We start from the raw sequence: 25,538 nt of genomic DNA, 5'->3' as shown, positions 1-25,538 counted from the left end.
CAGACCTCACTACCCTCTGGAGAGCCTTACGGTTGAGGGCGGAGCAGTTGCCGTACCAGGCGGTGATACAGCCCGCCAGGATGCTCTCGATTGTGCATCTGTAGAAGTTTGTGAGTGCTTTTGGTGAAAAGCCGAATTTCTTCAGCCTCCTGAGGTTGAAGAGGCGCTGCTGCGCCTTCTTCACGATGCTGCTTGTGTGAGTGGACCAATTCAGTTTGTCTGTGATGTGTATGCCGAGGAACTTAATACTTGCTACCCTCTCCACTACTGTTCCATCGATGTGGATAGGGGGGTGTTCCCTCTGCTGTTTCCTGAAGTCCACAATCATCTCCTTAGTTTTGTTGACGTTGAGTGTGAGGTTATTTTCCTGACACCACACTCCGAGGGCCCTCACCTCCTCCCTGTAGGCCGTCTCGTCGTTGTTGGTAATCAAGCCTACCACTGTTGTGTCGTCCGCAAACTTGATGATTGAGTTGGAGGCGTGCGTGGCCACGCAGTCGTGGGTGAACAGGGAGTACAGGAGAGGGCTCAGAATGCACCCTTGTGGGGCCCCAGTGTTGAGGATCAGCGGGGAGGAGATGTTGTTACCTACCCTCACCACCTGGGGGCGGCCCGTCAGGACGTCCAGTACCCAGTTGCACAGGGCGGGGTCGAGACCCAGGGTCTCGAGCTTGATGACGAGCTTGGAGGGTACTATGGTGTTGAATGCCGAGCTGTAGTCGATGAACAGCATTCTCACATAGGTATTCCTCTTGTCCAGATGGGTTAGGGCAGTGTGCAGTGTGGTTGAGATTGCATCGTCTGTGGACCTATTTGAGCGGTAAGCAAATTGGAGTGGGTCTAGGGTGTCAGGTAGGGTGGAGGTGATATGGTCCTTGACTAGTCTCTCAAATCACTTCATGATGACGGAAGTGAGTGCTACGGGGCGGTAGTCGTTTAGCTCAGTTACCTTAGCTTTCTTGGGAACAGGAACAATGGTGGCCCTCTTGAAGCATGTGGGAACAGCAGACTGGTATAGGGATTGATTGAATATGTCCGTAAACACACCAGCCAGCTGGTCTGCGCATGCTCTGAGGGCGCGGCTGGGGATGCCGTATGGGCCTGCAGCCTTGCGAGGGTTAACACGTTTAAATGTTTTACTCACCTCGGCTGCAGTGAAGGAGAGACCGCATTTGTCCGTTGCAGGCAGTGTCAGTGGCACTGTATTGTCCTCAAAGCGGGCAAAAAAGTTATTTAGTCTGCCTGGGAGCAAGACATCCTGGTCCGTGACTGGGCTGGATTTCTTCCTGTAGTCCGTGATTGACTGTAGACCCTGCCACATGCCTCTTGTGTCTGAGCCGTTGAATTGGGATTCTACTTTGTCTCTGTACTGACGCTTAGCTTGTTTGATAGCCTTACGGAGGGAATAGCTGCATTGTTTGTATTCAGTCATGTTACCAGACACCTTGCCCTGATTGAAAGCAGTGGTTCACGCTTTCAGTTTCACGCGAATGCTGCCATCAATCCAAGGTTTCTGGTTAGGGAATGTTTTAATCGTTGCTATGGGAACGACATCTTCAACGCACGTTCTAATGAACTTGCACACCTAATCAGCGTACTCGTCAATGTTGTTATTTGACGCAATACGAAACATGTCCCAGTCCACGTGATGGAAGCAGTCTTGGAGTGTGGAGTCAGCTTGGTCGGACCAGCGTTGGACAGACCTCAGCGTGGGAGCTTCTTTTTTTAGCTTTTGTCTGTAGGCAGGTATCAGCAAAATGGAGTCGTGGTCAGCTTTTCCGAAAGGGGGGCGGGGCAGGGCCTTATATGCGTCGCGGAAGTTAGAGTAACAGTGATCCAAGGTTCTTCCGCCCCTGGTTGCGCAATCGATATGCTGATAAAATTTAGGGCGTCTTGTTTTCAGATTAGCCTTGATAAAATCCCCAACAACGATGAATGCAGCCTCCGGATAAATGGTTTCTAGTTTGCAAAGAGTTAAATAAAGTTCGTTCAGAGCCATCGATGTGTCTGCTTGGGGGGGATATATACGGCTGTGATTATAATCGAAGATAATTCTCCTGGTAGATAATGCGGTCTACATTTGATTGTGAGGAATTCTAAATCAGGTGAACAGAAGGATTTGAGTTCCTGTATGTTTCTTTCATCGCACCATGCCTCGTTAGCCATAAGGCATACACCCCCACCCCTCTTCTTACCAGAAAGGTGTTTGTTTCTGTCGGCTCGATGTGTGGAGAAACCCGCTGGCTGCACCGCATCCGAGAGCGTCTCTCCAGTGAGCCATGTTTCCGTGAAGGACAGAACGTTACAGTCTCTGATGTCCCTCTGGAATGCTACCCTTGCTCGGATTTCATCAACCTTGTTGTCAAGAGACTGGACATTGGCAAGAAGAATGCTAGGAAGTGGGGCACGATGTGCCCATCTCCGTAGTCTGACCAGAAGACCGCCACGTTTCCCTCTTTTTCGGAGTCGTTTTTTGGGTCGCTGCATGCGATCCATTCCGTTGTCTTGTTTGTAAGGCAGAACACAGGATCCGCGTCGCGAAAAACATATTCTTGGTCGTACTGATGGTGAGTTGACGCTGATCTTATATACAGTAGTTCTTCTCGGCTGTATGTAATGAAACCTAAGATGACCTTGGGTACTAATGTAAGAAATAACACGTAAAAAAACAAAAAACTGCATAGTTTCCTAGGAACGCGAAGCGAGGCGGCCATCTCTGTCATCTCTGCCATCTTTGTCAATGTATGATTTGTATCAGTGTGGACGAGAGACTGGTGAGCAGGGACAGAGTATTTTTGCCGAGCAATGCAACAAAGCTGGATCATTCTGGCAATGATACCTGCACCATCTACACGTTGCAATGACTCCCTAACTCTTCGCCATTGTACCCGATGGCCCATTCCTCTGAGACTTCCTTTGACCGTTCTAAAGCCTGCATGGGGCATCCTTGCCTTAATTATTGGCCCTGACTTTCTGGTCTAACACTTCATCTGACATATCAGAATAGCATTGCCTGACAGACATATTGTGATCTTTCATCCTTCTGTAAAAATGTAAAAAAGCTAACCATTACACTGTCATGAAATAGCATATTAACTATGAATCAAATAGGACATGGCCTGCTTATGAGTTGAATTCAATTAATTCAACTGAAAATGGTGAGACCAGGCATTCGTAGCTAAATGTGTTTGGTTAGCTTGAGAAGAATAATTGCATGATTTATCATTCTACAGTATGTATGTAATATAGTAGAATGTTATGAACCGACACTGACTCGTAAGAGCTAACTACTAGTTATGTGGAAGTTGAATGGAAGAACGCCTAGTGCTGCTTACCTCAGATTCCATCATCACACAGTCCTTCGTAGGTGTCCGCTATAACTTCCTTTGTGTCGGAAAGAAAGGCTGAACAGTATTGGTTGTAGCCAAACTGACACTCCAAAAATTGCCAAAATGGAGGGTGATTGATAGCGAAATTAAATAAAGTTTTGCTCTCGACCAAAATACATCCATTTGTTGCAAGTTGGGGAGGGGGGCTAATAGCTGAACAATAGACTTTTCAACCTTTACTAGAGAATAGTCTAATAGCCGAGCTAGGTGTGAAAAACCTCCGTCATATCACAGACCAGATTTGCCCTAACGACCAAGCGGGAGTAGAGCACATCCTCGCGGTATCTTGCTACTCAATGTAATAAAGTAATAACTTTTTCAAATACGTTACCTTACACGTTATGTTGGCTGACAATTTGTTAGCTACGCTGTCCTTACAAACAACATAGCATATTACAGCAGTATGTAACGGTATGTTATCTACCTAACGTTAGTAGTTATACACTTGACAGTATATTAACTATAGGCTATCTAACTACCCATTGTTTATTGACATGATTATTCCCGTCATTCTTAGCTTAGGTAAATGGTATGGTCGTTGTTTGTTCTCAATGGACATTCGGGTGCTTTAGTACTTCGCTCTGGCTATCTACTCCGATTTCAGAGCACTCTCATCTGAGTGTACCAGGGCAAAGCATAATGAAACACCCGTTGAATATGGCGGTGTCAGTGAACATCGGCAAAAAAGCATGATTAAATTGTTTCCAGCAGCACAGTTACATTCACCAACACTCTGGTTAACACGAAATCTGCCTAACCAGCTCTGCTAGGGCGAGTGGTCTCATTTGTGTCTGGAAGTAGGTAGCATGCTAGCCAATGTTAGCTTGGGTGCTTGACTGCCGTTGTAAGGCCAGAACGCTCAAATCAACCCTACTACTCGGCCTGAACGTCCGGTGTGGGCACCGAGAGCGAAACGGTCTGAATTTACCCAGAGGGTTTTTCGCTTTTCATGGAATAGAAACACCATAATATTAATCAAATGAATTAAGCAATGGAAGACTATCAAGCGCTTCTCAAAGATGGCCTCTTGTGGTCAAACTAGCACTAACTTGCCTTAACAGAAAAAATGGCTGACAATTAGAAAATGTGCCACAGAATGTTGCAGCAGCCCGAAGGTGTGCTGCAGTATGACACACCTTTTAAAGGAGCACCCACTAACACAATGTGGGGAAAGTAAAGCGGCCTGAATACTTTCCGAATACACTGTACATCAAACACATGACATCTTGACATCTTATTTGCATAAGTTGATTGTGGCCTGTGGAATGTTGTCCCACTCCTCTTCAATGGCTTTACAAAGTTGGTGGTTATTGGCGGGAACTGAAACACGCTTTTGTATACATCGTCCCAGAGCATACCAAACATGCTCAATGAGTGAGTATGCAGGCCATTGAAGAACTTGCGACATTGTCCGTGCATTATCATGCTGAAACATGAGGTGATGGCAGGAAATGAATGGCACGACAATGGGCCTCAGGATCCCGTCACGGTATCTCTGTGCATTCAAATTGCCATCGATAAAATGCAATTGTGTTCATTGTCCGTATGTTATGCCTGTCCATATCAAAACCCCACCGCTGCCATGGGGCACTCTGTTTGCAATGTTTACATCAGCAAACTGCTCGCCCACATGGCGCCATGCATGTGGCCTGTGGTTGTGAGGCCGGTTGGATGTATTGCCAAATTCTCTAAAACAACATTGGAGGCGGCATATGGCAGACAAATGAACATTCAATTCTTTGGCATCCGCTCTGGGGACATTCCTGCAGTCAGCATGCTAATGTATGCTCCCTCAAAACTGTGGCATCTGTGGCATTGTGTTGTGTGACAAAACTGCACATTTTAGTGGCCTTTTATTGTCCCCAGCACAAGGTGCACCCGTGTAATGATCATGCTGTATAATCAGCTTCTTGAGAAATAAGCATTTTGTGCATATGGAATATTTCTGATAGATTACCAAACAAATAGTGCCAATGCCGCCTCAGCATTACGGCTATGTTTCATACTAAGCCATAGTCAGAACTTTATTGAAATAATTGTTATTTATTTGTTATTTAACCCTTTATTTTACCAGGTAAGTTGACTGAGAATACATTCTCATTTACAGCGACTAGGTCGTTTGGCGTAAATAAAAGTTTAGGTTTTGATACCGGCAATACCTTTTCATATATAAAGAAAAGGTGGAAAAAAGCTGACGGGATGGTAGAGTATAATACTGTAGGTCTTAGAACAGCTGACGGGATGGTAGAGTATAATACTGTAGGTCTTAGAACAGCTGACAGGATGGTAGAGTATAATACTGTAGGTCTTAGAACAGCTGACGGGATGGTAGAGTATAATACTGTAGGTCTTAGAACAGCTGACGGGATGGTAGAGTATAATACTGTAGGTCTTAGAACAGCTGACAGGATGGTAGAGTATAATACTGTAGGTCTTAGAACAGCTGACGGGATGGTAGAGTATAATACTGTAGGTCTTAGAACAGCTGACGGGATGGTAGAGTATAATACTGTAGGTCTTAGAACAGCTGACAGGATGGTAGAGTATAATACTGTAGGTCTTAGAACAGCTGACGGGATGGTAGAGTATAATACTGTAGGTCTTAGAACAGCTAATGGGATGGTAGAGTATAATACTGTAGGTCTTAGAACAGCTGACGGGATGGTAGAGTATAATACTGTAGGTCTTAGAACAGCTGACGGGATGGTAGAGTATAATACTGTAGGTCTTAGAACAGCTGACGGGATGGTAGAGTATAATACTGTAGGTCTTAGAACAGCTAATGGGATGGTAGAGTATAATACTGTAGGTCTTAGAACAGCTGACGGGATGGTAGAGTATAATACTGTAGGTCTTAGAACAGCTGACGGGATGGTAGAGTATAATACTGTAGGTCTTAGAACAGCTAATGGGATGGTAGAGTATAATACTGTAGGTCTTAGAACAGCTGACGGGATGGTAGAGTATAATACTGTAGGTCTTAGAACAGCTGACGGGATGGTAGAGTATAATACTGTAGGTCTTAGAACAGCTGACGGGATGGTAAAATACAATACTGTAGGTCTTAGAACAGCTGACAGGATGGTAGAGTATAATACTGTAGGTCTTAGAACAGCTGACGGGATGGTAGAGTATAATACTGTAGGTCTTAGAACAGCTGACGGGATGGTAGAGTATAATACTGTAGGTCTTAGAACAGCTGACAGGATGGTAGAGTATAATACTGTAGGTCTTAGAACAGCTGACGGGATGGTAGAGTATAATACTGTAGGTCTTAGAACAGCTGACGGGATGGTAGAGTATAATACTGTAGGTCTTAGAACAGCTGACAGGATGGTAGAGTATAATACTGTAGGTCTTAGAACAGCTGACGGGATGGTAGAGTATAATACTGTAGGTCTTAGAACAGCTAATGGGATGGTAGAGTATAATACTGTAGGTCTTAGAACAGCTGACGGGATGGTAGAGTATAATACTGTAGGTCTTAGAACAGCTGACGGGATGGTAGAGTATAATACTGTAGGTCTTAGAACAGCTAATGGGATGGTAGAGTATAATACTGTAGGTCTTAGAACAGCTGACAGGATGGTAGAGTATAATACTGTAGGTCTTAGAACAGCTAATGGGATGGTAGAGGATAATACTGTAGGTCTTAGAACAGCTGACGGGATGGTAGAGTATAATACTGTAGGTCTTAGAACAGCTGACGGGATGGTAGAGTATAATACTGTAGGTCTTAGAACAGCTAATGGGATGGTAGAGTATAATACTGTAGGTCTTAGAACAGCTAATGGGATGGTAGAGTATAATACTGTAGGTCTTAGAACAGCTAATGGGATGGTAGAGGATAATACTGTAGGTCTTAGAACAGCTGACGGGATGGTAGAGTATAATACTGTAGGTCTTAGAACAGCTGACGGGATGGTAGAGTATAATACTGTAGGTCTTAGAACAGCTGACGGGATGGTAGAGTATAATACTGTAGGTCTTAGAACAGCTGACGGGATGGTAGAGTATAATACTGTAGGTCTTAGAACAGCTAATGGGATGGTAGAGTATAATACTGTAGGTCTTAGAACAGCTGACGGGATGGTAGAGTATAATACTGTAGGTCTTAGAACAGCTGACGGGATGGTAGAGTATAATACTGTAGGTCTTAGAACAGCTGACGGGATGGTAGAGTATAATACTGTAGGTCTTAGAACAGCTGACAGGATGGTAGAGTATAATACTGTAGGTCTTAGAACAGCTGACGGGATGGTAAAATACAATACTGTAGGTCTTAGAACAGCTGACGGGATGGTAAAATATAATACTGTAGGTCTTAGAACAGCTGGGGGTAGTTTGTGTGCGCTTTGTTTGCCCCGAGAGAGGGAAAATGATTTAGCTTTGTGTTATTTGACAAACACACACACACACACACACACACAAGTATATTTGGTCATAGGATTTTTACTTTCCATATGTACCAAGCAAGGAGAAAGTGTTATGCTCGAGGCATCTAATTTCATTATGCTTTTCTGACAACAGTCTGAGTCAATATTTTCCTAACATTCTTTATTGTACAGGTCTGTCTTGTCTTGGTCTAAGGCGAGGGATACCTCTTATTGCCGTTATAAACTTGTTACCAACGTAATTAGAGCAGTAAAAAGTTGTTTTGTCATACCCGTGGTATACGGTCTGATATACCATGGCTTTCAGCCAATCAGCATTCAGGGCTGGTTTGAGCCCTGAATGCTGGGCGTGCAGTAATACTAGACTAGGCAAGATTCTTGGTTCTCAGAATTCTAAGGATTACTCTGAATTTGCGTAACAGATGTGTGCTGAGTGGATTTCCAGTCCACATATAGAACCCTATTCTCTAATGTCCTCAACCATTTTAAACTGAGCCCAGCCGGCCCCCTCTCTTCTCCCGCTGTTACCTTACTCCCCTTCATTCTTATGTAGCCCAGGACACAGTCTACCGTGTGACGCAACAAACAGGACACACTAAGAATACGTTGTTGTTTTGGCCCGGCTCTAGAGTTGTGTTGGCATTCTGAACATTTCTGTGAGGTGGAGGGCTGAAGCGGTGGAAAATGGTTGGGGGATGTTTTGAGTTTCCCTCAAGACAACATTTCTTTGAACTGATATAGTACTGTTCCTTCTAGTGTTTTCCGGAAGAGCATCACTCAAAGCTTGTTTGTGGCATAACTCTGACTGGATCGCCTCGTGACTCAGTGTTTTTAGAAGGATTGTGAAATGCTTTCATAAGTGGAATATGTATGCTTGCATGAGGGGCTGCAGATGTTGGATAGCAGGAAGCGGAATTGTTTATGCTTCTGTTTTTAGTTGTGGTGTATTCCTTTGAGGAAGGAGGGTCATGTAGAATAACCCTGTTGGCAGTTGGTATTGTGTGTCTGTCCAATGTCCATTAATTCTTTAACAGATAGTGTTTTGTGTCACAGTACATTCTGACTCATTTGGTGTCTCCTCTCTTGTGGTAAATGTGTTGATAATAACAGCTGTAACTAAACACTGCCTTAGAAAATACTGAATACCACTTAGTCTAGATTTGGACCATGGAAGAGGTTTTGGACTCTTGTAGGATGGATTTTTATGGTGGCATAGACAGTTCATTGTACATTGTCAACCTACTGAGGGCTGGAGGTTAAAGGGGGTGAGGCTGTCCTGTATTTGTACCTCTCACGTATCAATTACCCTCCAGGACAGTGTCCAGCCTGGCCAACACCCTTCTTTCCTGTCCTCCTATTCTTCCTCTCCCAGTCCCCATCAACCAGTATAGAGCAGGGTCTGAAAACAGCTCGTTATGTAATCTTCCCCAGGCCAAGACCAGCCACCACAAACACACACACACACAACGACCAGAATCCCATTATCCTAGTATCCACAGCAACGCGCCAATGGGATTGGCCAGGGAGGAGGGGAGCCCAGCCAATAAGCCTGGTGCAGGCTGACAGGTCAGCAGATAGGAAGGAGCTGAAGTGGAATTAATGGGTGGCTGTTGTGGTTGCTCTCTATCTGGAAACCTTGGCTGAAAGACCATTAGAGCCAGAGAGTAATGCAATCCAGTAACTGACTAGTATGGCAGTTGGTAGTCAAGGAATTGATTTTGAGACGCATTGATTTGTTAGTACGGTACACAGACAATAATGCCATGAAGTATATTTGAACTCATACGCTCCTGAGAAAGGAAAGAAGCCTTTCCAGGTTGTTTCTCTTAAATTTGTCACAAGAAACACTTCTGGATCTAATCATAGATGGCCTACTTAGAATGGCACTGAATGGATTGGAAAATGTGTGACGACAATTGTGTTGTTGATGTTGTTGATGAGAACTTGATGCACATGCCAAGATGCTTGATCTGCCATATGCTGCAGTACCATCAACCTGACACCACACACACATGCGCCAACACACACCCAAACACTCCCCCAAATACATGTGAGCTTGTTTAACCTGGAAGCCTGCTTGGGTTACTTTGGCTCCTGTCCAGCATCTTCTTTGCTCCTGCATCACCATGTTGACAAGGTGGCTCCAATATCTGTCACCTTGCCCAATTTCCTTGAACCCAATATCCCGAACACACGCACACCCCAACAACCTCCACTTGGATCTGTTGTGTAATAAACTCCATTCCTCTCCCCTCAAAAATGTAGACTGTAGCACGACACAGCTTGGAGGTGAGGGGTTCACTAAGGATGGCACGTTTTCTTGAGGGGCGCTAATTTGATATTAACCCCATGTAGGTCGCACAGTATGAGATGGAGGATGAGGGTGCAAATGTGTCTAGATTGGAGCCAGGTATTGTACTGTACGGATACAATCCAGATCAGTGGATCAGTTATGCTATGGGCTTCAGTTCATGCTGGGTGGCAAAGGAATCCTATTGTCTGTAGTGTACACACATATGATCCATCTATACAGTATATGTTGGCTATATCTGTCTGCACCATGCATACATGTGAGTCTGTGTGACGAAGCTGTTCCTCTATGTAGTGGATGTGACAGGTGTTGTGAGAGAGATGATGACTCTAACCCATGTTGTTTCTCTCCTGTCTTCCAGGAAACTCCCAACTCTGTGTTCCTGGTCATGGAGGTAGGTGGAGTGTCACACTATCAGCATGCAACCTCTTCTGCCGAGCTGCCTGTAGGCTACCAGGGTCTCTGCCTTTGTGTTGATACCTCTCCTCTCTCTCTCTCTGTCTGTCTTACTCTGCTTAATTACCCGCCCCTCCCCCATGCTCTCTCTCCCTTCCCCCATGCTCTCTCTCCACATGCCACATGTAATTTCCTCAGTCCTATGAGAGGCTGCAAACCCAGTGTGCTCGTGTCCTCACTCTGCCTCTCCCCTCCCCCTTCTTCTTTCTCTCTCTCCTCTCTCCCTCTCATTGCTCAAGACCAACAAATTCCACAAACCGCCTGAAGGAAAGAAACAAACCATATGACACCTTAAGTAAAAATATACCTGTACACCTACGCACCAATTTCCAGGAATTATTTTATCCAAGAGCAAAACATTGTTCATTGTTTTCTTTATATTTAGCCCTGCAATACTTATTCTGCTCCTTCTCATATTCTTGCTGTTGTTAGGCTAGCTGGCTGTGCAAGGTGTCATGGGACCCTGGTACCCTGGTACCTGTTACCTTGGCCTGCCTGAGGTGTTCTAGCTTGTTGTAGATACCGCTGTGTTCTGAGAGCCACAAGGACACTAAGGAGGCGGAGTCTCCTGGCACAGGAGAAGAAACAGACATAAATCTGGCTTTGGTGTTCTAGTTAGCAGTCTGCTTATTAATCAATGTATCAGAGAGATGAGCATAGATAGCATCGACAGTAGGCTAGCATGGATGCTAATCTGCCGGGTGTTTGCCAGACTGCTTGTTTTGCCTAGTAAAAAAGGCTTGTTTTACTCAGGTTAGAGGAGGGATCAGATGAATTATTACTTATTAAGCAGTCAGTGCTCAGGGCTCATTCTCCAGCATTTTGGCACCGGTAGGAACACATTGAAAAGGAAACTTTTAGGGGAAACACTGCCGTTTCAGCTGCAACATTGACTCTCTGTATGAAACAAAGCAATCTACGTTATTAATGTGCCTCATAAAGTATTCTCCTCACACGGAAAACAAATCATGGCAGCCCATAACCTTACAACAATCAACGTGGGCACCCCCATAAGAGTTAAATATATGCATACTACCTTATTTTGACTTTATTTAACTAAGTCAGTTAAGAACAAATTCTTATTTTCAATGACGGCCTAGGAACAGTGGGTTAACTGCCTGTTCAGGGGCAGAACGACAGCTGTCAGCTCAGGGGTTTGAACTTGCAACCTTCTGGTTACTAGTCCAACGCTCTAACCACTAGGCTACCCTCTCCTTAGCATTATGTGGTTATGCTGGACCTCTAAGAATGTGTTATTTAAACTCTGCTCAATGCCTCTGCTGCTTGCAGTAAACTGATTGGAATGCACACAGAGCATGTCTCTCCCTCCATCCATGTGTCAATATAAGGATCTGAGCTAGAATTAATTTCCCTGTACAAAGGCTAAACAACACGGTGTGGTAATAAACTGAACTGGAGTCAGATCCTATCGGTCACTGATAAGGCAGAGGTTCTTTAAGGCCAGATCAAACCAATGCTTTGATCAGAGGAAGCTCTGGTAACCAACATGATTTAATTGGTGGTTCAACTGACAGAACTGGAAATGGTGGACAGATGCTAGCTTACATTTTCCTACCACCGAGCTGCCCTCTTTCTCCTCCACTTGCTTTCGCCTTCTCCCTTATACCTTTTCTCTAACTCTCTCACTAACTCTCTCTGTCTTTCTTGGACTCCTCTCCTTTCCATTCTCTGTGTTGACTAATGCCAAGATTAACAGAGACTGTCAGTACTGATAACAGCACAGCCACTCATCAGATTAATTGATGAGACCCATCGATATCTGGGCTTTGTGGTCACATACAACACACGCACGTACGCACACACACACACACAGCTTGATACTGTTAATCCGTGTTGTTCTTACACAGCCTGCTAATAGAATGGTTTTGTTTGTCTTGTTCCTCCCCACAGTACTGCAACGGTGGCGATCTGGCTGACTATCTGCAAGGTAAGCATCGCGCTAATCTCAACACACACTGGGTATTATTCATCAAAACAAAGTAACTAGCAGTGGAGAGGTGTTCGTTCACAATGCAAGGGAGTGCTGTGTGTAGGAGCCACCACAGTGTTATGACACAATGGGTTCTTTCTTTAGCACCGAGGTCAGCACAGCTCTGACGCAAGTCTAGAAATGTGCAATATCAAAGGTCACTCATCTCTCATAATGCTTCCCAAGAAAGCACCAAGCACTGAATGTCTTAATAGGATTCTGCTTGTGGAGGTCTACGTGGTATGTCATTGACTTTAATGATATAGCAGTTCATAGCTGTGAATTGCATAACACACACACCTGCCTCCCTGTGATATCAACAAAAGAATGTCACATACACGTGTTTAGCAGATGTTATTGTGGGTGTAGCGAAATGTTTGTGTTTCTTGCTCCAACAGTGCAGTAATATCTAACAAGTAATATCTAACAATACACACAATTTCAAGTAAAGGAATGGAATTAAGAATATATAAATGTTTGGACAAGCAATGTCAGAGCGGCACAGACTAAGATACAGTAGAATAGGATAGAATACAGTATATACATAAGATGAGTAATGCAAAAATATGTAAACATTGTTAAAGTGATTTGTGTTCCAATTATTAAAGTGGCCAGTGATTTCAAGTCTATGTATATAGGGCAGCAGCCTCTAATGTGCTAGTGTTGGCTATTTAACAGTATGATGGCCTTCAGATAGAAGCTGTTTTTTAGTCTCTCGGTCCCACCTTTGATGCACCTGTACTGACCTCGCCTTCTGGATGATAGCGGGGTGAACAGGCAGTGGCTCGGTTAGTTGTTGTCCTTGATGATCTTTTTGGCCTTCCTGTGACATAGGGTACTGTAGGTGTCCTGAAGGGTAAGTAGTTTGCCCCCGGTGCTGCGTTGGGCAGACCACACCACCATCTGGAGAGCCCTGCGGTTGCAGGCGGTGCAGTTGCCGTACCTGGCGGTGATACAGCCCGACAGGAAGCTCTCTATTGTGTGTCTGTAGAAGTTTGTTAGGGTTTTAGCTGCCAAGCCAAATTTCTTCAGCCTCCTGAGGTTGAAGAGGCGCTGTTGCACCTTCTTCACCACACTGTGGACCATGCGTGGACCATTTCAGTTTGTCCGTGATGTGTACACCGAGGAACTTGAAGCTTTCCACCTTCTCCACTGCGGTCCCATTGATGTGGATAAGGGGGTGCTCCCACTGCTGTTTCCTGAAGTCCACGATCATCTCCTTAGTTCTGTTGACTTTGAGTGAAAGGTTATTTTCTTGGCACCACACTCCCAGAGCCCTCACCTCCTCCCTGTAGACTGTCTCATCATTGTTGGTAATCAGGCCTACTACTGTTGTGTTGTCTGCAAACTTGATGATTGAGTTGGAGGCGTGCGTGGCCATGGAGTCGTGGGTGAACAGGGAGTACAGGATAGGGCTGAGCATGCATCGTTGTGGGGCCCGTGTTGAGGATCAGCGAAGTGGAGATGTTGTTTCCTACCTTCACTACCTGGGGGCGGCCTATCAAGTAGTCCAGGACCCAGTTGCACAGGGCGGGGTTCAAACCCAGGGCCTCAAACTTAATGATGAGCTTGAAGTGTACTATGGTGTTGATTGCTGAGCTATAGTCAATGAACAGCATTCTTACATAGGTATTCCTCTTGTCCAGTTGGGATACGGCAGTGTGCAGTGCAATGACGATTGCATCGTCTGTGGATCTATTGGTGCGGTAAGCATATTGAAGTGGGTCTAGGGTGTCAGGTGAAGTCGGTGGCACTGTGTTATCCTCAAAGTGGGCGAAGAAGTTGTTTTGTTTGTCCGGAAGCAAGACGTCGGTGTCTGCGACAAGGTTGGTTTTCTTTTTGTAATCTGTGATTGTCTGTAGACCCTGCCACATACGTCTCGTGTCTGAGATTTTGAATTGCGACACTTTGTCTCTACACTGACGTTTTGCCTGTTTGATTGCCTTATGGAGGGAATAACTACGCTGTTTGTATTCGGCCATATTCCCAGTCACCTTGCTATGGTTAAATGCAATGGTTCGCGGTTAGGGTTCCTGGTTAGGGTTGGTTTTAATAGTCACAGTGTGTACAACATATCCTATACACTTCCTGATGAACTCAGTCGTGGATCATGTTTGCATATGTGCAGTAACTACTCATTCCAGAGTTTTCTTTATTTTTACTATTTTCTATATTGTAGACATCACAACTTTGAAATACCACATGGAATCATGTAGTAAACAAATCACAATATATTTCATATTTGAGTGACTTCAAAGTAGACACCCTTTGCCTTGATGACAGCTTTGCTTACTCTTCGCATTCTCTCAACCAGCTTCATGAGGAAGTCACCTGCAATCCATTTCATTTAACCAGCGTGCCTTGTTAAAATTGAATTTCTTTCCTTCTTAATGCGTTTGAGCCAATCAGTTGTGTTGTGACAAGATAGAGGTATTATACAGAAGACAGCCCTATTTGGTAAAAGAGTCCATATTATGGCAAAAACAGCTCAAATAAGCAAACAGAAGGAACAGTCTGTCATTACTTTAAGACGTAAAGGTCAGTCAATACGAAAAATGTCAAGAACTTTTAAAGTTTCTTCAAGTGCAGTCGCAAAAACCATCAAGTGTTATGATGAAACTGGCTTTCATGAGGACCGCCACAGGAAAGGAAGACCCAGCGTTACCTCTGTTGCAGTGGATAAGTTCATTAGAGTTAACTGCACCTCAGGTTGCAGCACATATAAATGCTTCACAGAGTTCAAGTAACAGAAACATCTCAACATCCACTGTTCAGAGGAGACTGCGTTAAGCAGGCCTTCATGGTAGAATTGTTGCAAAGAGACCACTACTAAAGGACACCAATAAGAAGAGACTTGCTTGGGCTAAGAAACATAAGCAATGGATATTGGACCGGTGGAAATCTGTCCTTTTCGTCTGAGGAGTCCAAATGTTATATTTTTCGTTCCAACCGCCGTGTCTTTGTGGAACACAGAGTAGGTGAACGGATGATTTCCGTATGTGTGGTTCCCACCATGAAGCATGGAGGAGGAGGTCTGATGGTGCTTTGCTGGAGAGACTGTCTGTGATGTATTTAGAATCCAAGGCATACTTAACCAGCATGGCTACGTCGGCATTCTGTAGCGATACGCCATAGAGATTTCAGTGTACTATGGGTAATGTAGTTTTGTATAAATAAAATAAGCTAATAGCCAGTGTGGGTGTAGTATTATTTTACCACTGCATCCCTGGTCTTCATACATTATGTGCCAATACATTTGTACTGTATAATGAAGGATTGTGGGTAAGTGGTTTTTCCCTCCTCTCTGCTCTCCCTAGCCAAGGGGACACTGAGAGAAGACACTCTGAGGGTGTTCCTCCAGCAGATAGCAGCAGCAATGAGGATCCTTAACAGTAAAGGCATCATCCACCGAGACCTGAAACCACAGAACATCCTGCTGTCATACACCAGCCGCAAGAGATCCAGCATCCACGGCATCCGCATCAAAATAGGTGACTGAACAACCCAGCCCCTCAAACACAACACACACACACTCAGCTACAACTAAGCTAAACCTTCAAAAAGACAACTATCCCTTCAATTCTGTATATAGTGTTATTTCTGTATATATACAACTTCATAATGTTTATACGATATAAATACTGTTTATACTGTAAATATAGAGATGGCCTATCTATGAACTGTTAGCCATCATATGATTTGTCTGATTGTGTCACACAAGTGTCATATATCATGTATCAAAATGCACCACAATGATAGCTAGCTAAGGTCATGGTTAGTTGTTTTGAACCTCACAGCTATATTTAGTTTGCACAATGCTATTCCCAGAAGGTGTGGTGACTCATGTTGTGTGTTGAGTGCCCAATTGTCTAGTGTCTGAGAGGCTTGGGAATAGGAGTTGTGACACTCCGACAATAGTTGTTATTAATAAGACACAGCCAGACAGACTGACTGATAGACTTCTCTCTTTCAGCTGACTTTGGCTTCGCACGATATCTCCAGAGCAACATGATGGCTGCCACACTGTGTGGCTCCCCCATGTACATGGTGAGTGGATGCGGGTTAGTGTTTGTTGTGTGTGTAAGGGTGTTGTGTCTAAGTCTCTTGTTCTCCTGTGAAAACAGCTTTGCTTACTCAGCAACCTGCAACTGGAATGGTCCTTTCAGAACATGACCTCTAACCTCTGTCCTCTAACCAGGCCCCGGAAGTGATCATGTCTCAGAACTATGACGCCAAGGCAGATATGTGGAGCATTGGGACGGTCGTCTACCAGTGTCTCGTAGGGAAGCCACCTTTCCAGGTAGGATGGAGAGAGGGAGTTGATATGGGGCATCTTTTTTTCCTCACACAAAGCAGAATTAAACTGTGTGAAGAAAATAGCACATGCCTGTGCAAGAAAAATGTCAGCCATGGTGTGCATCTATAGAAGTAGTATACAAACACTCTGTGCTCTCTCTCTTTTCTCTCTCTCTCTCTTTTCTCTCTCTCTCTCTCTCTCTCTTTTCTCTCTCTCGCTCTCTCTCGCTCTCCCTCTCTCTCTAGGCCAACAGTCCCCAGGACCTGAGGATGTTCTATGAGAAGAACAAGTCGCTGCTGCCCATGTAGGTGATAGGATTTAATAATTATTAACTATCTGATCGAGGCCATTTGGGCTGAAAGTTGTGTTTTTAACCGGAACGTGTTGTCTGTGCCTCTATTACCCAGCATCCCGAGGGAGACGTCTCCTCCCCTTGGCAACCTGTTGCTAGGCCTGCTGCAGAGGAACCAGAAGGATAGGATGGACTTCGGTCAGTTCTGACGCCACTTCCCTTCTAGAAAGGAAATTATTTAAAACATAATGTTTGTTATCCATCAATTGGATATTACTTCTCTAATATTCACACTTCTGTCTTGTTGTTTCAGATGCGTTTTTCAGCCATCCTTTCTTAGATCCAGTGTCTGCCATCAAAAAATGTGAGTAGATGGATGAGAACATCCTTCATCAATAACAGGGAAAAATACATGTTGTGGTATCATAGCTGTATTGTGAGATGGCGTTGATGTTGAGAGCATTTAGGTCTTGTGTGAAAACGTGTATTTGTATGTTTCTTCTCCAGCATGTCCTGTTCCTGTACCCAACTGCCCTAGCGCTGTGACCGACATCACCTGTGGCAGCTCGCCCTCTGTTCGCTACAACTCCCCTGCCGTAAGTTAATCATGACTGCCTAGATACCTCATAGTTGCATTCCACAACAAGTGGGTTTATCTGTACCTCAAGGCATAGCACCACACCTTAACACTGAGCACTGAAGAATCCAGACTTTGTACAGTAGCTCTGTGGGAAAACGGACAAACCGAGTTTCGCAGGGATGTACTTTTTCTCTCTGTCTACTTTGATTGCATTATTCTGACAGTCTAGATAGCCCAGTCTGGCTCTAATTGAATTGTACAGCCCAAACCCTCTCTCACTGAGATTAATCCTCTTGCTTTCTTTCTCTTGCCCTATGCTCCTCACATTCACACACACACACACACACACACACACACACACACACACACACACACACACACACACGGTCGTACGCACACACACACACCACCTACCCACACCAATATACACACACCTTTTGCTCACTACAACACACACATACCCCTTCCCTTCTTCAGTCTCTCCCAGACATGCAGACGTTACCTGAGGACTGTCTGTCATCGCCCCCCCTGGGCCCTCCAAACTACCTGCAGCTGTCTAAGGAGTCTGGAGGAAGCACCAGCAGCAAGAACTCTTCCAGCGACACGGATGACTTTGTCCTGGTGCCACACCTCTCCACAGAGTCTTGTGAGTCTGCAGGAACACACACACACACACACACACACACACACACACACTGAGGACTTGCTACTCCTTATTCCACTAATTAGGCCTACTGGCAGCACTTCTCTTACACTAAGCACCTGCTATAAAACACACACACTGAGCACCTGCTCACACTTGACACAGACAGTTGACCAAATAGACACATTTTGAGTGGCGGTATAGGTAGTCAGTTAATTCACTAATGTGGCATGGTTTCTATTGTCTGGTTCGCTCACTTCCCTTTCCCTCCACTTCCTCAGATGACCAGCCAATGGGAGCAGTGGGGCGTCGGGCGTCCGCAGAGTGGTGTGGAGGGTGAGTGTAACGTCATCAACTTCAGCTCTTAACATATTGTTGTTGTCTGATTTGGGCCGGCCACCATCTGAAAGGAACATAAACCCTGTCCCTGCACTTCCTCTACATACTAGAGAATACCAGAACACTAAAGAACTCCCAGGAGCACAATATCTAGATGACCTGACCTGGTTCCTCTGTTGACTCCCCTGGGCTTGACCGTGTTGCTCCAATGAAATCGATCATTTTTTCAGTGTTGACTTGTTGCACCATAGAAATGTAACCTAAACTCAGAGATGATTAACAAACAGTCTGTTTGTGTCCCTAAGCTGGGATATTTCAGGATATTTCCACTGTCCGACAATTTTTTTATGTATTAGATCAATTTGATTTATAGCACATTGGACAGATCTAATAATGGTTGACCCAAAACATAACACAATACCTATGTGTGGTGAAATGATCAACGTTAAAAACCGACTGAATAGCTGATGGAAAAATTAACCAGTCTGATGTGCATACTGCTATTTTAGCACCAGATATTTTGTGTGTGTGTGTGTGTGTGTGTGTGTGTGTGTGTGTGTGTGTGTGTGTGTGTGTGTGTGTGTGTGTGTGTGTGTGTGTGTGTGTGTGTGTGTGTGTGTGTGTGTGTGTGTGTGTGTGTGTGTGTGTCATTCTGTCTACTCCACATGGACATGTAGAACGCTACATAAAACATGCTACATCTCAGTGTGTCTGTCAGTGTGCACAGCAGCTGTGTTTTATACTCCTTAGTCATAAACAACATGCTATTTGTCTTTGAAAGCAATATATCAGTCTTCCATTTCTATGAAGCTATGTCAATGCCTAAATAAGGCATTTTGTTCATGTCAAAATTGTGTAGACATCTCAGATAAAGGGCTACTGTGTATAGGTCAGTTACATCCTGAACCACCCAGACGAGGCAGAGCTGTGGTATAAGAATAGATCTCTTACAGACACACAGGAAATCACTTTGGGCAAATGTGACTGTTGTTGTCGCGGCATCTTAAATGCCTGTCACACACATACACGCGCACACACTGAAAGCAGAGGCACAAACACCCCTTCCTTGTCTCGTGTGACCCCCACACACTCTCTGTGTTTGTAAATAGCCTGCAGCAAGACACTCCCCATGTTCCTCTCCCTGTTTCTCTCTTTGTAACCAGCCTCCAGTATAATACTGTTTTCTATCACTCGGTTTCTCTCTTTGTAACCAGCCTCCAGTAATACTGTTTTCTATCACTCGGTTTCTCTCTTTGTAAACAGCCTCCAGTAATACTGTTTTCTATCACTCGGTTTCTCTCTTTGTAAACAGCCTCCAGTAATACTGTTTTCTACCACTCGGTTTTTCTCTTTGTAACCAGCCTCCAGTAATACTGTTTTCTATCACTCGGTTTCTCTCTTTGTAAACAGCCTCCAGTAATACTGTTTTCCATCACTCGGTTTCTGTCTTTGTAAACAGCCTCCAGTAATACTGTTTTCTATCACTCGGTTTCTCTCTTTGTAAACAGCCTCCAGTATAATACTGTTTTCTATCACTCTGTTTCTCTCTTTGTAAACAGCCTCCAGTAATACTGTTTTCTATCACTCGGTTTCTCTCTTTGTAAACAGCCTCCAGTAATACTGTTTTCTATCACTCGGTTTCTCTCTTTGTAAACAGCCTCCAGTATAATACTGTTTTCTATCACTCGGTTTCTCTCTTTGTAAACAGCCTCCAGTATAATACTGTTTTCTATCACTCGGTTTCTCTCTTTGTAAACAGCCTCCAGTAATACTGTTTTCTATCACTTGGTTTCTCTCTTTGTAAACAGCCTCCAGTAATACTGTTTTCTATCACTCGGTTTCTCTCTTTGTAAACAGCCTCCAGTAATACTGTTTTCTATCACTCGGTTTCTCTCTTTGTAAACAGCCTCCAGTATAATACTGTTTTCTATCACTCGGTTTCTCTCTTTGTAAACAGCCTCCAGTAATACTGTTTTCTATCACTCGGTTTCTCTCTTTGTAACCAGCCTCCAGTAATACTGTTTTCTATCACTCGGTTTCTCTCTTTGTAAACAGCCTCCAGTATAATACTGTTTTCTATCACTCGGTTTCTCTCTTTGTAAACAGCCTCCAGTAATACTGTTTTCTATCACTCGGTTTCTCTCTTTGTAAACAGCCTCCAGTAATACTGTTTTCTATCACTCGGTTTCTCTCTTTGTAAACAGCCTCCAGTATAATACTGTTTTCTATCACTCGGTTTCTCTCTTTGTAACCAGCCTCCAGTAATACTGTTTTCTATCACTCGGTTTCTCTCTTTGTAAACAGCCTCCAGTATAATACTGTTTTCTATCACAGTTTCCATTCCCTCTCACAGTTTTGTAGTCACCCTCATCTATTCCTTAGTTTGTTTCCCCTCGTGCTCTCCTCAAACAAATAGCTTCTTTCCTCCTTTCTCACCATCTCTCCATATTCATCTTTGGGGTGATGCTTTTTGTCTCCCCCTCTTTACCCTGTCTCTTAAAGTGATGCTACGAATTGCAATTCGTAAAATATGTGAATACTTTTTAAGTACTTAATATCCCGGGCTGCATCTTTAACTCTTTCTCGGCCTGTCCCTTTCCCCCATTCCTCCCCTCTTTGTTCTCTTTCCCTTGGTTCCCTGGTTGTGCTGCAAGGTGGTTCATACTCAGCCTGCCCCTCTGTGACCACTCTCTATTGTAGGTGAGGTGAAGAGCTAGTCTGAGTGCCAGAGAGTCATTCTCTATTCCTGGAGGATCGCACACCTCAGTCAGCTCACCTCCCACTGTCAATTGTTTTTCCCCTGTGCTCTGTCTGTCCTTAATCGATTCCTGAGCCAGGGAATGAGAGGGGGAGGGAGGGAGATGGGAGTGCAGAGAGACAGAGCCACTACTAAGGATGAATATGGAGAAAAGAAAGAAGGGAGGGAGGTAAGTAGAAAGAGAGAACAGCTGCCCAAGATGAATGAGGAGAGGGCAACGAGCAGACACAAAGCAAATAGAAAAAGGGGAGAGTATTTAGAGAGAGAGCGTGCACACAGAGGAGGAGAGGGAAAAGACAGTGCTGTGTTTCCATTCCCCTCTGGGTAGATGCAGTAAAAACAAACGGGTCGACACAAAAGCAACACTGACCTACAAACTGCCTTTTGTTAGGGAGAGCTCCCTTTGTAGCGCCAATGTCCCAATTAGCTTCTGTTAGAACACAACAGATTTTAAGGACCTGCTCAGGGGATAAATGAATGTGTTAAACTGAATGACTGCATGGGGTAATACAGTGTACTGAGGTTAGAGAATAAACCACAGGAATAGTTGGTTTGTTTTCCCTTTGTAAATGCCACTTTCATGAACCTTTTTATGGCCCTTTTAGTTTTGGTTGAAATCAAATTTTATTTGTCACATGCACTGAATACAACCTTACAGTGAAATGCGAACTTACAAGTCCTTAACCAACAATGCAGTTCTAAGAAAAAATATTTACTGAATAAACTAAAGTAATAAAAAGTAACACAATAGATAAGTAATAACAAGGTTATGTACAGGGGGTACCGGCACACAGTCAATGTGTGGCGGTACAGGATAGAGTAACTATGCATAGATAATAACAGAGTAGAAGCAGTGTAAAAAAATAAAAGGGCAGGGGGTCAATGTAAATAGTCTGGGTAGCCATTTGATTAATTGTTCAGGAGTCTTATGGCTTGGGGTTAGAAGCTGTTAAGAAGCTTTTGGACCTAGACTTGGCTCTCTGGTACCATTTGCCGTGCGGTAGCAGAGAGAACAGTCTATGACTTGGGTGACTGGAGTCGTTGACGATTTTTTGGGCCTTTCTCTGACACCGCCTGGTATAGAGGTCCTGGATGGCAGGAAGCTTTGCCCCAGTGATGTACTGGGCCATACACACAACCCTCTGTAGTGCCTTGCACTCGGATGCAGAACAATTGCCATACCAGGCAGTGATGCATCTGATCAGGATGCTCTCAATGGTGCAGCTGTGGAACCTTTTGAGGATCTGGGGACAATGTCAAATCTTTTCAGTCTCCTGAATAGGCATTGTTGTGCCCTCTTCACGACTGTCTTGGTGTGTTTGGACTAGAGGTCGACCGATTAATCGGAATGGCCGATTAATTAGGGCTGATTTCAAGTTTTTTTATAACAATCGGTAATCAGTATTTTTGGACTCGATTTGCCGATTTATTTTTATTTTTTATTTTTTTACACCTTTATTTAACAAGGCAAGTCAGTTAAGAAAACATTCTTATTTTCAATGACGGCCTAGGAACAGTGGGTTAACTGCCTTGCTCAGGGGCAGAACGACAGATTTTGACCTTGTCAGCTTGGGGATTAGTTTTTGCAACCTTCCGGTTACTAGTCCAACGCTCTAACCACCTGCCTTACATTGCACTCCACGAGGAGACTGCGTGGCAGGCTGACTACCTGTTACGCGAGGGCACCAAGAAGCCAAGGTAAGTTGCTAGCTAGCTTTAAACTTATCTTATAAAAAACAAGCAATCTTAACATAATCACTAGTTAACTACACATGGTTGATGATATTACAAGTTTATCTAGCGTGCCCTGTGTTGCATATAATCGATGCGGTGCCTATTAATTTCTTATTTACTCACAGCCTACTTCGACAAACAGGTGATGATTTAACAAGCGCATTTGCGAAAAAAGCACTGTTGTTGCACCAATGTACCTAACCATAAACATCAATGCCTTTCTTTAAAATCAATACACAAGTATATATTTTTAAACCTGCATATTCAGTTAATATTGCCTGCTAGGGAAATTGTGTCATTTCTCTTGCGTTCCGTGCAAGTAGTCAGGGTATATGCAGCAGTTTGGGCCGCCTGGCTCATTGCGAACTGTGTGAAGTCCATTTATTCCTAACAAAGGCTGTAGTTAATTTACCAGAATTGTACATAATTATGACATAACATTGAAGGTTGTGCAATGTAACAAGAATATTTAGACTTAGGGATACCATCTGTTAGATAAAATACGTAACGGTTCCGTATTTCACTGAAAGAATAAAGGTTTTGTTTTCGAAATGACAATTTCCGGATTCAACCATTTTAATGACCAAAGGCTCATATTTCTGTGTGTTATAATTAAGTCTATGATTTGATAGAGCAGTCTGACTGAGTGATGGTAGGCACCAGCAGGCTCGTAAGCATTCATTCAAACAGCACTTTACTGCTTTTTGCCAGCAGCTCTGCTGTTTTACTTCAAGCCTATCAACTCCCGAGATTAGGCTGGTGTAACCGATGTGAAATGGCTAGCTAGTTAGCGGGGTGCGCGCTAATAGCGTTTCAAACGTCACTCGCTCTGAGACTTTGAGTTGTTGTTCCCCTTGCTCTGCATGGGTAACTCTGCTTCGAGGGTGGCTGTTGTCGATGTGTTCCTGGTTTGAGCCCAGGTAGGGGCGAGGAGAGGGACGGAAGCTATACTGTTACACTGGCCATACTAACGTGCCTATAAGAACATCCAATAGACAAAGGTATATAAAATACAAATGGTATAGAGAGAAATATTCCTATAAATACTATATTAACTACAACCTAAAACTTCTTACCTGGGAATATTGAAGTCTTATGTTAAAAGGAACCACCAGCTTTCATATGTTCTCATGTTCTGAGCAAGGAACTTAAACGTTAGCTTTCTTACATGGCACACATTGCACTTTTACTTTCTTCTCCAACACTTTGTTTTTGCATTATTTAAACCAAATTGAACACGTTTCATTATTTATTCGAGGCTAAATTGATTTTTATTGATTTTATTATATTAAGTTAAAATAAGTGTTCATTCAGTATTGTTGTAATTGTCATTATTACAAAAAATATATAAAAAATTGTCCAATTAATCGATATCGCCTTTTTTTGGTCCTCCAATAATCGGTATCGTAGTTGAAAAATCATAATCGGTCGACCTCTAGTTTGGACCATGAAAGTTGGTGTTGGTGAGGGAGAGGTTGTGGTCCTGGCACCACTGCCAGGTCTCTGACCTCCTCCCTATATGCTGACTCATCGTTGGAACTTGAAGGGCGATTGTGTCTAATCGAAAGCTATGTCAATGTGTGTCTTGTTGTAGAATGTGTTTATTTGCTTCTCGGAGTGGAAAGCAAACAAAGGAACCCCTCTGTGTCTTTGTCTGTATGTCGCTGCTGTACAGAATAGACGGGTGGTCGCGTGCCTCACGTGTATCCCTCAGTCTATTCCCATGTCTCTGGTCTACACCCTCTCCTGCTAATCATCTTATTACATAATGCTGCTAGGCTGAATCTGTCCTGTTCTATAACATTTATATTCCTCCCCCCTTCCTCTCTTTCTCTTTTTCATTCTAAACCCAAGTGAACCCCCTATGGGTGACCCGTGTATGACTTTTGCTCTGGGAACATTTTGTACCAATCGAATAACAAAGGAATGCAAATTAGCCTGGCTTTTTTCCCTCCTCTCCCTCTGTGTCTGATAGAAAGGAGGAGGGCTCAGCACGTACTATTGGCTGAGCCCACAAACCACAGTTTCTTCAGGCCCACCCATAACTCCTCCTCTTGGCACAGACTGCTCCCGACTGATTGGGCAGATACGTGTGGGTTTACACAACAGCCCTACCCCCTCTGAGTTGGGCCAGCCCCCTGACAGCAGGACTGAAGTTTAGTTCCTCACCCAGCCTCAGTTGAAAATGCCATATGGGTAGAAGTAAACAAAGAACTCAGAGACATAGCCTAGTTAGAAACTTTGAGTCAGCCTAGAGTTTAATTTAGTCCAACTGTTGTGCTCTCCACATTCTATTTATACAATTGTCATCTCGGTAGGACTGAAGTATTTTTTAACATAGAGTTCTGTGGGTGT

The 25,538-nt window shown here is 43.9% G+C and overlaps 1 protein-coding gene across 1 annotated transcript in view; it reads left to right on the top strand.

Annotated features, from left to right (window-relative positions):
- Window positions 1-25,538, top strand: part of LOC135546555 (serine/threonine-protein kinase ULK2-like) — a 71,986-nt gene that overhangs the window by 25,226 nt on the left and 21,222 nt on the right. Inside the window, 11 exon segments of the mRNA XM_064975085.1 lie at window positions 10,456-10,488; window positions 12,462-12,498; window positions 15,858-16,031; window positions 16,514-16,587; window positions 16,739-16,840; window positions 17,083-17,141; window positions 17,245-17,327; window positions 17,443-17,493; window positions 17,637-17,725; window positions 18,187-18,355; window positions 18,634-18,688. Of these exon segments, the coding sequence (XP_064831157.1) occupies window positions 10,456-10,488; window positions 12,462-12,498; window positions 15,858-16,031; window positions 16,514-16,587; window positions 16,739-16,840; window positions 17,083-17,141; window positions 17,245-17,327; window positions 17,443-17,493; window positions 17,637-17,725; window positions 18,187-18,355; window positions 18,634-18,688 (926 nt within the window).

This window comes from Oncorhynchus masou, chromosome 9 (assembly GCF_036934945.1).
Source record: "Oncorhynchus masou masou isolate Uvic2021 chromosome 9, UVic_Omas_1.1, whole genome shotgun sequence".
Classification (NCBI taxonomy): domain Eukaryota; kingdom Metazoa; phylum Chordata; class Actinopteri; order Salmoniformes; family Salmonidae; genus Oncorhynchus; species Oncorhynchus masou.
This window is presented reverse-complemented; position numbering and strand designations above follow the sequence as displayed.